A 14,708-nucleotide genomic window follows, 5' to 3' on the forward strand; every position below is an offset into this window, starting at 1 on the left:
GTAACTTGACTTACTGTAAGATTTAATTCAGTTTTGTCTGGAATTTCAAAAAATGTTGGGGAAAACGACACCTCTTTTGGGCGATATTTTCTGGGCTTAGTACCGGAGATGTTTCCCTACAGCCTCAATTATTCCATTAGAACTCATTTTATGATGATGATTTCATAAACTGAACCGTTCATGGAACTGATATAAGGCTAATATAAAAAAATAGTCTTGGTGGAAGCAAAACGCATTCAAATTCACATTGTTCGCTTTCTCGATGGTGATGATGATACTATTAATTTTCAGTCGAATTGAAAAAAATATGTGAAGCAAATAGTTTTTGGCACACCACAGTAGTAAACATCCAAGTTTGAATTCAGCATATATAAAAATAATAAGAATATTTTTCCAGAATCAAAACCTTACATTAATATTTAGTAGAATACCGTGGTCTTGTTAATAGGAAAAGTTTATGAAATGAGAATATTCATTAGTTTAGAAAACATTTACAAAATAAAAATTACAGTAGGCTACTGCATTAAGGCCTTTATAGATCCGTTTACAAAAATTTAATTACTAAGGTCAAATGAGAGGGTCAAGTGAAGATTGATTTGTAATAAATCAACATGGATCATCAAGTTTGGGCTTTTCTCCAAGAAGTGGAGGTGGCCCTGCGAATAGCTTTGTTAGTGAAATAACTTGCTGAGCGGCGTGAAGGCCACTGAGTCGTGCGCCATGCACAGTTGAGAAGTATGTTGGGCAGGTGGCCTCGCCGGCGAACAGAAGCACAGGAGCTGTGTCAGGCGCGTCCCCCTCCTCATCACCAGAAGTGCATGGCAATGATGGAATTGGAGCTCGCAAATCCAACTGATGCCCAACAGTAGAATTCACTGCAAAATAACTTGCCGCTCCCAAAAAATTGGAGTTCGACTTCCATTTTGACCTCAAAATACTCGAAGGGTAAGGAATGGTTGGATCTCCAACAAATCTTCTCAACAGGCAAGTTACATCTTGGGCTATGTTGTCATCAGATAGGCTTTCCACTGCATCTGCATGCTTGCCAGAAACTTCAATCATGAGAATTTCTTGACTTCCTTGAACCTCCTCCAAGCCATGAATACCATTTGTCCAGTCACACTCATCTCTGAGTTCCTCAATGGTTCGTGCAAAATTCATTGTACCTCTGCCCCACACCCAAAATGGATTGTCATATTGTAGAAATATCTTATTGATGTTTCCATAGCCAAGCTACTTTTTCAGTGGGAAGCTTTGGTAAAAACATTTTATCATGTTTAGCTTTTAAAACTCCAAGTGGAATTGTAACTATGACGTAGTCTCCACAGTATACTGAGCCATCACAACACTTCACAGAAGCTCTCGAGCCGCCTAGCTTTGCATCGCAGGTGTTGCACCAATGAATATTATTTACCTCTTTGGAATAGAGTATTTTGTCATGAGGTATTTGTTTGATTAGTGGTGCCAACACTCCTACAAAGCCTAGAGGAATGCCCAGAGTCTCACCTGAAATATCCTTGCGACTACCAAATAAATCGACTGACATGTCATCTAGATCTGCACCCCATTTATTACTGATTCGATTGGTGAGACCGTACATCACACAGCTAGCATCATGTCTCTCATGCGGTGGAAAATTCTGGAGTTCCCGCTCAATTGATAAAGATATGTAGGTCATCATAGAGCCGTGATCACGACCACTAGCCAGTGAATACAGTGCAGCAGCCTTGCTCAATATCTGCTCAAAACAGAGGAAAGCTCTCAAGGCAATATGTGGCTTGATTGCTTGGCCAGTACTTGTTATGTACAAGCCTTTAAACTTCTCATACCTATGTGCAGTGCTAGGTTCCAATAAGCCTTCCTGGCAGGCAAGAGTCATTACAGGGTTGGATATGTTACAACCAGAGATCCACTGTGCACCAATCTCAGCAATTGCATCCTTCAACCAACATGAATGTATTCTTCCGCCAGGTCTGAAATTAATCAATCACTCTTTTATTAAACAACTTACATTCATTGTAATATTGCTTCATAAATGAAAAACATAGGTACTCTATAGACTACTTGACAATAGCTATAATGTTCATGATTACATTTACATTGAAGAACAATGAACTTAATGAAGTAGATTTGTCTCTGGTATGAGTTTGAAGAGATTAATCCATTGTTCTCAAAATGCATTCCAGTGAGGAATATGTATCTTTGAAGAATTTTATTACCAAAACTGTGGCCTGTGGGCTCTTGAAAAGGGCACTCGACATTCCTGTGTCCAATTTCTGGTCCAAAGATAATGGTTAGCAGTGTTTGAAATCGACCTTTTTTGCGACTGTCCTATTATTTTTGTAGGGCGGCTAGTAGGCCTACTAAATTTGCTCATTGAGGAGGAGGGCAAATTGAACCCCTGAGTTCAATAGTATGAACTCTGTCATTAACTTTATTGAATCTTACCCAAATAGTTTCTTCTTATGTTATTAGTTTTTAGTTATAGGTGGCCCTACAATTACATCATTGAAGACATGGCATTAGTAAAGTGCGATACCGATAAATTTTGTTTTTCTTTTTTTATTTTACAAATTTATTTCAGATATCAATGAGGCCCTTACTGGAATTAGCCTTTGAGCCTGTCTAAGTATGTATAGCAATAACTAAATAAAAATACTATAAGTATACGAATGAAAAAATTATTTTCGCCTACTCTCATTCTATCCATTTTACCGTGTCGCATATCCATACTTTTTCACTATTGAAATAAAACTTAAATTTTAAAAACACTTATGAAGTGAAAATGCACTTACTATTAGTAGTGACGATCGTTTCGACCTTCGACCTGGAGTGGGTCATCATCAGACTGTATAAAAACTTACCTACTCTGATTAGGGAAAGAGTAAGTTTCTACAGTCTGATGATGACCCACACCAGGTCGAAGGTCAAAACGATCGTCACTACTAATAGTAAGTGCATTTTCACATCATATGTGTTTTTAATATTCAATTTTTATCCATTTTATTGCATCTTATCTTGTTTGCAACTATGACAAAGCTTCATTCAGACTATCACTTGTTTAGTAGGTGACTTGGACCTATTCAAATACAGATTTTGCTTAGAAAATATAGGTACGTCTTTTAAAATATCAATTTTTTAAACCTGTCAGATGCTTCAAGGATTGTGACGTCACGAACTCCAGCTTTGAAAAGGCGAGCTGCTGCAGAAAGTCCAGCCATGCCAGCGCCAACAATAATAACTTTGGGACTTTCTTTACAAGGGTCAATCAGATCTTTGTCTATCAAGCATATTTTTTCCAACTTTTGCTTCTTACAAACCAATATGTTCTTACCAACAGTGGAAGAAGTTCTGTAAGATCTGAGAAACAGATTAATTCAAATTAAGAAACTAATTTATAAAAAATGTTTATAATATGCCTATAATATTTCAATCCAATTTTTTCTTTTGAATCAACTAAATTCTAAATCCATGGATAGAATATTTTTTAATAAAAAATTGATCTTAAATTTATTTGGTGATGAAATATAACTTATTTAGACTTTTTCATTGTATAACTCAATTTAATGAGAAAAATATCGCTAAGTTGGCCTTTCTATCCCAATTATTGTAAAAATAATTTTTATTTTTTAAAACTGGTAAATAAATTATGTAGGGTAAACTCAACGTTAGTAGACAGATATTTGTCTACTAACTTTGGGGTAAATAGTAAGCAGAAATTTATTGTCTTCAAATCAAGACCTGATTACTTGTTGTGGGACTACATCAAGTACAAGTACGAGGTAGGCCTATTCAAAACCAATCCTCAGAATATTGAAGATCTTAGAGCCATTATATTACAGACAAACGTTTCCAGTGTAACTCTCAAACAGGTTTCTGCTGATTTGGTGAAAATAGTCAAGGCATGTATAGGCCTATAACCTTAATGTAAGTACATTTTTAAAGTATTTTCTTCAATAATCTTTAGTAATTAAGAAATGTAAAAATAAATTATTAAATTTATTCATTGGCGCATTAAAACTTTATTTCCGTTTTATGAATTACCGTCGACCGAGGTGAATTTGTCTACCCCGGGGTGATCTTGTCCCAACTCGCGGAAAAATATTCAAATCCGATCTCTGTTATCCGAAATCGATGTTCAACATTGATAGCCGTAGGCATGATCATTATTGGGGTTCTACAATTATTATTGATATCTTGTTGAATTTCGATATTAAATATTGAAATTCAACAAGATAATTATATTTTAGTTGAATTATCGACATAAAACCAAACTGCTTGCTTCATATTATACTAGATTCTTTTCTACGCTGGGATCATCATATTATAGATTACTTCTGCAAGAAGTTAAAAAAAATAATATTCAAGTTCAAAATGCTGAGAACATTTATAAACGAGAAGTGCATGAAGATGGTCTACTATTCCTTAGTTCAGTTTTTGCTTACCTATGAAATTGTAGGATGGGGAGGAACAAACTACGTTCACCTCGACCCCCTTATAAGAGTGCAAAAACTAATAATTAAAATAATCAAGCAGAAGCCACCTCGTTATCCGTCAGACCAGCTCTACAATGAGTTTGGTGTGATGGACGCAGGCCCGGCCCCAGGGGTGGGCGGACCGGGCGGCCGCCCAGGGCGGCAGGTTTTGGGGGCGGCAAATTTAAAGGAATGGAACATTTTAAAATACAAATAAATAATAAATTTATAATATCAAATGTGAATGGTAAAATTATATAAGAAGCTTTTTAACCTCGAGCTAATAAAGACTTTTCTAAGATAAACAATGTCCCAGGAACGTCTGAGTGGTCTAGCGAACATAAAATAGTTCAGTACCCAGATCTTGAAGAATTGATGAAGGAATTTCCTCATGCAAAGGTCAGACGAGTTCTACTTAATTAAACAGGTGTGTTGAACAAACTTGTAGAAATTGTAGTTCTAATTACTTAGCAAGTTAAGTAGGCCTAATACTGTGTTGCAGTCTACGTCTTAACTAAGGCTGTGCAAAGGCTAAAAATAAACTTTCTTGTGCTGGTGATATTTTTCAAAGTTTTTCGATTTGTACCAGTATATATCTAAATGAAAAAGTTTTCTTAGGAAAACATTTTCTTCCAATCATTACTTTTTGAGATATGAACGCCTAAAGTTTAAATTTTTGGGACAGGACATTTCAAATTCGGTACGAGATAAATTCTTCATGGTATTGTTGATTGAATAAAACAAGAAAATTTTGAAACATTTTCTGAAAATATAAATTTTTGAAAAAGTTATTCAATTTACAAAAAAAAACTCAACTAAACACTATTTTTGGTCATTTTTAGTAGATTGAATAACTTTCTCAAAATTGATATTTTCAGAAACTCCTTGTTTTATTAAATCAAAAATACCATGAAGAATTTATCCTTTGAATTTTATGGATTTATTTCGTACTGAATTTGAAATGTTCTGTCCCAAAAATTTAAACTTCAGGCGCTCATGTCTCAGAAATTAATGATTGGAAAAAAAATGTTTTCCTAAGAAAACTTTTTCATTTTGATAACTTGATCCTTAAGCGATCCTTGATCGTGTCCTCGCGCGCCTCTCCATTAGGAAATACTGAAATAAAGTGCAACTAATGGGTGTTTCTCATAGAACATGAGATCATGAGCTTATATCATTGAGCGAAATATCACTGTGAGGACAATATAGATGGTGATGATGGTTGAAGCTAAAAATGACGTGTTTTTCACAATACAATATGAGCATTGTTGTCGAGTGTACCTGAAAATCTATATAAGATAGAGCGCTCTACCTAGTCTCAGATTTTAGAGCACAAAATTACGCCCAGAGGGATTTTGAATTTTACATCTAGATTGTAATCGGGATATATTGTTGATCAAATACTAAATATGATCAAAATTGATTTTTTTCTTGAAATATCACTCATATTTGAAAGATCATAACTCAGTACCTACTAATTGGAGATAGAGAGTTCCAAATGATCTCATTTCATTCAGAATTTTATGATCTTAAAAAAGGCAAGAGCAAATTTTTCTGTACGATCACTGATTTTGCCTGAAATAGCTGAAAACCGGAAAATGAACCTAAAATACGAGCTTTTTGGGCCACTCTGTATTAGCACAAGGGAGTTTTACATGAAGAATTTGGTTCTGAACCTCTTTCATGTATCCAAATAAAATATTAAAAAATCAGAACTATGATACAAATTGCAAGCAAACCCCCATTTTTATGTCTATATTGACTGGACTTTACTGTTCCCCAATATTTATATTTGTCAAGTATTTGTTTAAATGTCAATAAATATTAAATAAATAAAACATAATTTTTTAGAGTTTACTGAGACTCTGTGGTGTCGCATCACAGCGGAGACTCAATAGTAACGCTGGTTACACACTGGGCGGATTCTGCTGCGGCAGCGAAACTGCCGTCGCCGAATCGAAAAAAAAGTCGAGCTTATACATTCAGAAAAAATACCGCCAAACATCGAGCGGCAAAATTACCGCCACGTATGATCAGTAGCCAAATTAATTCTTGTAGTTCTTCATCACAAATGTGTTGTGACTTCTCTGTTTCATGAGTGTTCAGTTAATTGTATTTTGCACATTTTTCAAAAGTATATACCGTATTATTAAGTGTTTAACTTAAAATGGAGAGGCAACAACTTTTACCACTTTTGTTGTGCCGTCGAAGGAAAAGAAGACAGCAGAGAAATTTCCTTGCTTGGATTCATTGAAATGAACGTTTTTATTGAATCGACAGCGATATACAATATATTACAGTTTTTTCCTTGTCATCAAGAGTTTCAAAATCCCCCCCTAATCACCATACACACTTTCTTCCACGCATTCCTTGTTGCATCTCGATCCTTGAATATGTCGAGGGTTTTGTCCCACAAAACTGGCCTCTGTTCTACAATATTAACAACTCATTGTCTATTAACTTATTCATTTTCTCACACTCGTCAACCACAAACACTTAAAACAATAAATAAATGTTATAAACAACTTACAAAATTTACAACAAGACACAAATTAAAAGGCTGATTTTCAAAGACCTCTGACTTGGAGCAACTGGGAAAGACGACTGATCAGCGGCGATGGTAGACAACCGCCAAATGTGTTAACGCCCATAATCCCGGGGTGGAACCCGGGATTAACAATAAAGACGGGATACTTACGGGGGGGGGCAGTTGCCGATCTCGCCCAGGGCGGCAAAGTCTCTAGGGCCGTGCCTGGATGGACGCAAGACAACTCTATTCCCTAGAAATTATTTGGAGACTACACAAGAGCCCAGGAAGCTTTCAAAACAGAAACCACTATCGTAATACAAGAAATAGAAGCCTACTTATCACGAACGTGGCTAGGAAGGCAACATACCAACGACACTTCAACCACCTAGCAACAAAACGCTACAATTTACTTCCTGTACACATCAAGATAAATAGAAAACTCAAGAAAATTTTAATGCGCCGTTAAAAACTGGATCACAACAACTGGAAGACATAATATAGAAAACATAATTTCGAACAATATGTGAGCTCACTTACCCAATGTATTTGCACCCACACTCTAAATTTAATTGTATTACTACTACACCTGCTCTAGAACATGGGTTTCCCATAGTTGAGTAGGTTAATTTCCGAAAAAATGCAATTTATTTATATTTGTAGTAAATTTCATATGTTGTATTTTTGAATATTATGTACATTTTATTAATTAGATTGTTTATTTGTATATTAATGGAAATAAAATTTATTTGTATTCTATTGTGATTTCGTTGTCGGAAAATTTCATATTAGAAAACTTATTTCTATAGTTATTTGTGCAACTAGTGCGCAGAGTGACACTTTGCTGCACCAAAGGGCTCGTGCGGAATGTTTCTTGAGTGCAAAGGAGCTTTTCACCCGTATTACACATTGAATTTTTCCTACAGTTACCATAATGTAAAGTGATTAATTAGAGGTAAAAATGTCCTACAGTTCATAAAATGTTTCAGTTCATAAAATAAACATCAATTGTAGAGATAGATTTCATGCTCAATCTTTTCCACTTGGAATTTTTTGTTCATATTGTATCTTAAGTCTGATAATTGGGAATCTAAAATCAAACTTTGCATAGAAGGGGCCAATGTACCTAGAATACATATTCTATTCTAGGTACCTTGGATGGGGCGGAGATCCTGGAATTTTCACAGATATGGGACTTGTGGCAGTTGATAGAGCTTATCAATGACTATTTTAGGTATAAATTTGATCAAAATCGTTGGAGCCGTTTTCGAGAAAATCGCGAAAACCCCTGTTTTTGACAACATTTTCGCCATTCTATCCGCCATCTTGAATTGCATTAGTTCGAAATTGTTCGTGTCGGATCCTTATTGAACGAGCGAAGTGAGTTCTAAGATTCAAGTAGACATTATTTCTCTTAATGTTTAAATGTTTATATGTTGCGCATTTACGGCGAAACGCGGATTTTCATGAAATTTGACAGGTCGTTCCTTTTTAAATTGCGCGTCGACGTATATACAAGGTTTTTGGAAATTTTGCATTTCAAGGATAATAATATTAAAGGAAAAAGGAGGCTCCTTCATACGCCAATATTAGAGTAAAAATCAGACTATAGAATTATTCATCATAAATCAGCTGTCGAGTTGACTATAAATCGCATGCCATGAAGCATGCAATTCAATATCTCAATGTAACTTGATAAAAAATCAGCAGCTGTTTAGACTATAAAAGGCATGTCTCATTGAATGCAATTTTTATGCACTATTAAATAGGATGCAAAGAACTTATATAACAGCTTGTCTGGGCGCCTAGATGTCTTCTGGTTTTCTCGCGCTAAATTCCGGAAAGCGTTATAAATGATAATTAAATCTTGTGTAAGCATGATCTGATCAAATAAATAGTGGTTGTATCAGTGTGGATGTGCATATGGTTTGGGACGTCATTCAGTTATAAATGTTATTTATTCTATTGATAAAAGTTTTGTTCATTATTTGTTATTATATTCTTTAATTTTTATAAGTTTTGGAATTTTGAATTCTCAATTTGTTTCATTTTTACTTATTCCATAAGTATTTGAAATCTTTGTATTTTTCATTTTTGAATTAAGTGGTATTTTTGTTGTTCGTATTATTTATTATTGCATAAGCTCGTATTATTTTTATCATTATTTCTCTTTTTTCATTTGTATCTGTACAAATTTTATTGTTAAGGAGACATATTTAGGAAAAATATCCATTGTGAAAAATGAATGAATGAATAAATAAAATAATGAACTATTTATTGCGTGCAAAAACACGCATGCAATTAATAACTAAAATAACATAGTATTGTCTCTCGAACTTTCTCTGCTTTGAACTTGGGCTGTCCTGTTGCCAGTATGTCTTGAAGGAGATTAGCTTTTGATGTTAGCATTTTTTATACACCAACCCCAACAGCCATTAGCCGTTTTTACACTGATATCTCGCCGACATGACATACAGACAGGATTTACTCTGATGTACAGTATAAGAGAAGGATGCGGTTTATAACTGCGCGAGGTCTACTGTTCACAGAACTACTAGTATTGTAATGACCTTAAGTTCAAAATTTCAATTCATTCCTTCAATTGGGAGGTGAGATATAGTGTACACAGACGCACATATACTCATAAGGTGCGTACAGATTTACGCGCCGCGAACATGAGCAAGTCACTTTTAATCAGCTGATGCCAAGCTTTTTATATCTATATCTTACCAATTCTGTAAAAATACAGATATAATCAGCTGATTAAAAGTGAATTGCTCATGTTCGCGGCGCGTATATATGTACGCACCTATACACACACATACAGACCAATACCATACCCACCTCATGTATTTTCACCAATTATGTATTAAATTGTAGGCCTACACTGCGACGTTGCAACATCGTAGGCCGCGGCCTTGTATTAGAGGTGGCTATGTCAATACCCAAAAACCACTTTTTTGGACTCCGGGGACCTTGAAACTTATATAAATCAAGAAATTGGGGTACCTTAATTTTTTTGGAAAGCAATACTTTCCTTACCTAATGGTAATAGGGCAAGGAAAGTAAAAAAGGCCTACAATATTTCAGTCAAGTTTATTCATAAGCTTATTCATGTACAAAAACAGATAATTATTAATTTTCATATTCTATTAATTTTAAATAATATATATTTTTTTAAATTTTCAACCTAAAACTATTTAACCTGAATTAAATTGAAAATAAAATTTGTTTAAAAATTTAATTCAATTCAATTGAAATAATAAATTACTAATTAATAAAATAAATAATTGAATATGTTCTATATTTTCATTAATTTATTATTGTAATCATATATTCTCATATATAATTATTTATTTATAATAATAAGATTCCTACATTAATAATTTAACTATTCTAGTTGATTTTTATTTTCAATATTAACTATTTATTAATCAATTTTCAATTTATTTTGTCAAAATTACTTGGTTAATTTTCATTGAAGTTGAAAATTCTCAGCAAAAAATAGGACCGTGCTGAGATTCTACCTCATCCTGTCTGGTGGCAGGCGAAAACTTTACCTCTCAGCCACGGTGACTCGACAATGAAAGGTGTACTCAATTCGGTCTATAAATTGTATAATCACATTCAGGTTGGCCAACTTATTCTTTACTTTGTCGCACTCTATCGTCATAAAGCGTGTTAGCAATATTGTTTTCCTACAGTTACGTTGAAAAGTTGCCATTGCTGCACTGATTACAGAACGCAAAAAATCACTTTTCCGCTCTAGTGCGGGAAAAATTTTTCTGCACTCCAGATTTGCAACATGGCAACGCAAAATACTTAGTAGGTTATATGGAGCAACAGTGCAGCAAAATCAAAATGAAGTTGGTAACAGTGACTGGGCTGCTACAGTGAGCAGAGGTGCAACGAAGCACAACGAACAAATTATTAATTATATATTATAACCAAGGACAACATTTTTATTCAATTTGACAATAAATTAAGGTTTTTATCAATAATAAAATTACACAGAAAAACATTTGATGCATTTCAGGCAATTTTACCCATAATTACCCACTTTTCATATTCAATGGTAACTGTAGGAAAAACTTAATGTGAAATACGTGCGCAAAGTTTCTCTGCTGCACTCAACAAACCATTCCGCCCTTGCCTACGGCTCGTGCGTAAACGTTTCTTTCGGTGCAGCAAACTGTCACTTTGCGCACTAGTTGCACAAATAACTAGTTATGTTGCAAAGTTTGAGTGCGACAAAGTCTTTGCCGCACTCAAATCAACATTCCCGCACTGGGTTTGGGAATAATGTATTTTGCATACATTTATAATATTTTGCGTACAATTTATAATTGATGCGGGAATGAACACTTTTTCAAAAAGCATTTATGATATCGGTAATTACATTTTATTTTTCCCTTTTTATTATATTCTAATTGGTATATCCATAATTGAACTGGTTAGGGTTCTGTTACTAGTTAAATACAACAAGGTCACTTTTAGGTCAAACTTGGGGTGACTTTGTCCCAGTATAAAAATTATGATAATTATGATGCAAATATAATACAAAATAAGATTAATATTATGTATTAATCTACATAGGTATCCTATTAATCTACCTAGTTAGGTATCTACTGTATACCTAATAAAACAATATATTCACTTTGCTTAAAATTAATAGGTTCTCAATATTCATTTTTGCTGATTCCGCCGCTGGAGCTAACATGCCGCGACGTTAAAAAGATCTTTAGGCAGCAAAAACTTAAATATTTTTCAATTTATGATTTTTTTGAAGAGAATTTCATTTCTTTTTAATGTCAGTTGGTTTCACTCTGTGTCTAAATCTTAAAAACTAACTGTTTTCCATAATATATTTTTAAAGTGAGATATAGTCACCCCAACCCTTGGTTGACATTGTCTTTAATTTTTAAAAAATATATCTTTGTTGAAGTGAAGAAACGTTTAAATTTTTATAATGACAAATACTCTTCAAACATTGCAGAATACAATAAAAAATATTGCAAGAGATTTGTTTTGTAATTGCAAGCTGTTTAAAATCTCATCTCCCAAAAATTGGGACAAAGTTACCCCGGTTTACCGGTATATTAAAAATTGGGTAAGAAAACTAAACAATTACCCTTTTAAGCAGCCCTACTAATCAAATAATTTGTCATTTTTTTTTTGTTATTGCTTAACCTATATTAAGTTATACATATCACCTATATTGATATGCAAAATATAAATTGACTATTGACTATATCGATAGGTATCCTACAACGGAGATTACAGTTTTTAAAAAGACCAAAAGAGATAATTGATAAGTCGAAATATAAAATAATTTAAAATACGTACGGTATCTAAAATAGACTATCATAAAACCATCTTATTAGACATCTTCCTTTAAGGCTTTAGCATAGAAGAAACATTGAAATTGTACTGACCTGATATAATTTATTGCTGAATTTATCTTCATCTTTGAATACATATTTTGTTAAAGCATAATTCTTATAAACTATTTGAATTTTGTAAGCAATATTATTTTCTAAAGAGAAAAAAAAACACCCTTGATGACATAAAAATCAGCTGAATATAATTATGTTTCATTGCAATACAATACCTTATGTGCTAGTATATTTTTATTTTGCTTTGAATCTCATGATTATAAGCTGTAAGTTGACGGTGAAGAATGGATGCAGCACTGAAACGCTGATTGGCAGTGTGTGTGAATTAAACCATTAGAGCAAAATAATTATTAGCAACTCTCATCTGAGTGATTGCAGATCCCTTGTAGACAGACCCTGGGCTCAGTTCCCAAAACTTAGATCTCAACACGTCGGGAATCATCTTTAAACGCAGAAGCAGTATTGTACAAAGTGGCGTACAAAGAAACTTACTTATTTGAAAAAATTCCTGCGCGGTGAATTGGTTGCGTAGAGGGGCAGGAGGGGGTGCATCTAGAGGGGGGAGTTCTTAAGTTTATCATCCCTCAAGTAAGTAGCATAATGCTCTGGTCTAGAGGGCAGCGGGCCTTCGCAGTTGAGAGCTTCTTTTCTAATGGTCGATCACTTGAAGTTGCTACACAACGTGCCTTCCGCGCTCGATTTGAAATTCCTCCTCATAGACTCGTTTCTGGCCGCAATTCGATCTGTCGTGGGTTAACTGATTACGGGAGAGTGGAAGTGTCGCTGAACACAGAAATGGACTTCAACGAACCATCAGAGCTCCAAAAAATATCGAAAGAGTGAGGCAGTCAGTTGTGCGTTCTCCCCGCTTGCAAACACGCAGCTGCTATAGAAATTTCTGACTCAACTGTTCGACGAATTTTCCATGAAGACCTTAAATTTCTTCCCTATAAATTGGCTGTTGTTCAAGAATTGACTGAACGCGATTTAGTTGCCCTTCAAAATGCATGTGATATGCTGATTGACAACCTGCCTGAAGACGCGGTTGATTTTTTTCAGTGACGAGGCTCATTTCCACATCCGTTTCCTCAATGCAATTTTTTATGGGGTTATTTGAAATCCCTGGTTTATGTCGATAGACCACGGACCATAGCACACCTCAAGAACAACATTCGCGACGCCATTACCAAAATACCGATTGATATATTGAAACGAGTGATAGATACAAATTTCAAAAAATCGACTTCATCAGTGTATGCGCAATGGGGGTCGCCATTGATCTGATGTCATTTTCAAGACTGCATGAAAAAAATTGGGATATTGTATTCTGATATTAAAAATATATATCTAGTTAACCTAGGAGAGGAACATTTTTGTGCGGAAAGTATATCTTACCTCTCCAAGTATTGCAATGATATTATTCGATGATAAATTATTAATGAATAAGAATGAATTTACTATGTCTACTGTTCATTGATGCTGATTTTCGATCTGCTGATGAAAACAATGTTAGTCTTTACTTGACTTGTTGAGTCACCCTTTTGAATGCACTTTATGAGTAGTGAGATGCCAGCATTCATTAAAAACCAATGCTGATAGTTAGAAATTAATTTTATAATAGCAATGCTCAATAACTTCTTTTACATAGTCTCATTTTTATGGTACTGGATAGCTTATCTAAACCTAAATAGAGACCAGGTAGGATGATATTGATAATTATTATTACAGCCACCTTTAATAATACCGGTATTATTGTTAGAGGTCGATGTAACAATATGCATTTAAAAAGCACTAATTATCTGCTAACTTCGCATTCAGATGTAGTGGTAAAGTTGAGTTTTAGAAACAATTCTCCAACTTTAAATAGGATGGGAAAAGATTAGATAGAATCGTAGATGAGTTTTGCTAACTTTGCATTTAGATGAAGTGGTCAAGTTTAGTTTAAGAAACAATTCCCTAGCAATTAATAGGATGGGGAAAGAGTAGAATTCTAGATCAGTTTCTTGAAATTACAGTAAGACCTCACATCTACTACAATTTTTATAAATGAACTCTATCTCAAAGAAAATTTTGAGTTGACTCAAAATATAAGTAATGCGAGTTCTATTTCTACAACTGAAGAATTGTGCTAGTGGATGCCGAGCCTGGGTGTGTACTCGACTGAGTCCAGCACTCAAGTTTATTCTAGTAATTAAACTATCGTTTTGCTGTTATATTACTTGTTTTTTTCTCAAGAGTGATGAATACGCTATAAGTTATTAAGAATAAGTTATTCTTAAGTTATTAAGAATAAGTTATTAATAAGTTATT

General features: G+C 34.2%; 1 protein-coding gene across 1 annotated transcript; it reads right to left on the reverse strand.

The window, feature by feature from the left end:
• Positions 1-539: 539 nt before the first annotated feature.
• LOC111043584 (protein anon-37Cs) lies at positions 540-14,642 on the reverse strand. Its single transcript, XM_022328570.2, is given in 4 exon segments — positions 540-1,234; positions 1,236-1,973; positions 3,145-3,360; positions 12,438-14,642. Coding segments are annotated over 4 exon segments (1,626 nt in total). The 5' UTR covers positions 12,482-14,642; the 3' UTR covers positions 540-606.
• Positions 14,643-14,708: the final 66 nt, after the last annotated feature.

Source organism: Nilaparvata lugens, chromosome 1 (genome assembly GCF_014356525.2).
Source record: "Nilaparvata lugens isolate BPH chromosome 1, ASM1435652v1, whole genome shotgun sequence".
Taxonomy (NCBI): domain Eukaryota; kingdom Metazoa; phylum Arthropoda; class Insecta; order Hemiptera; family Delphacidae; genus Nilaparvata; species Nilaparvata lugens.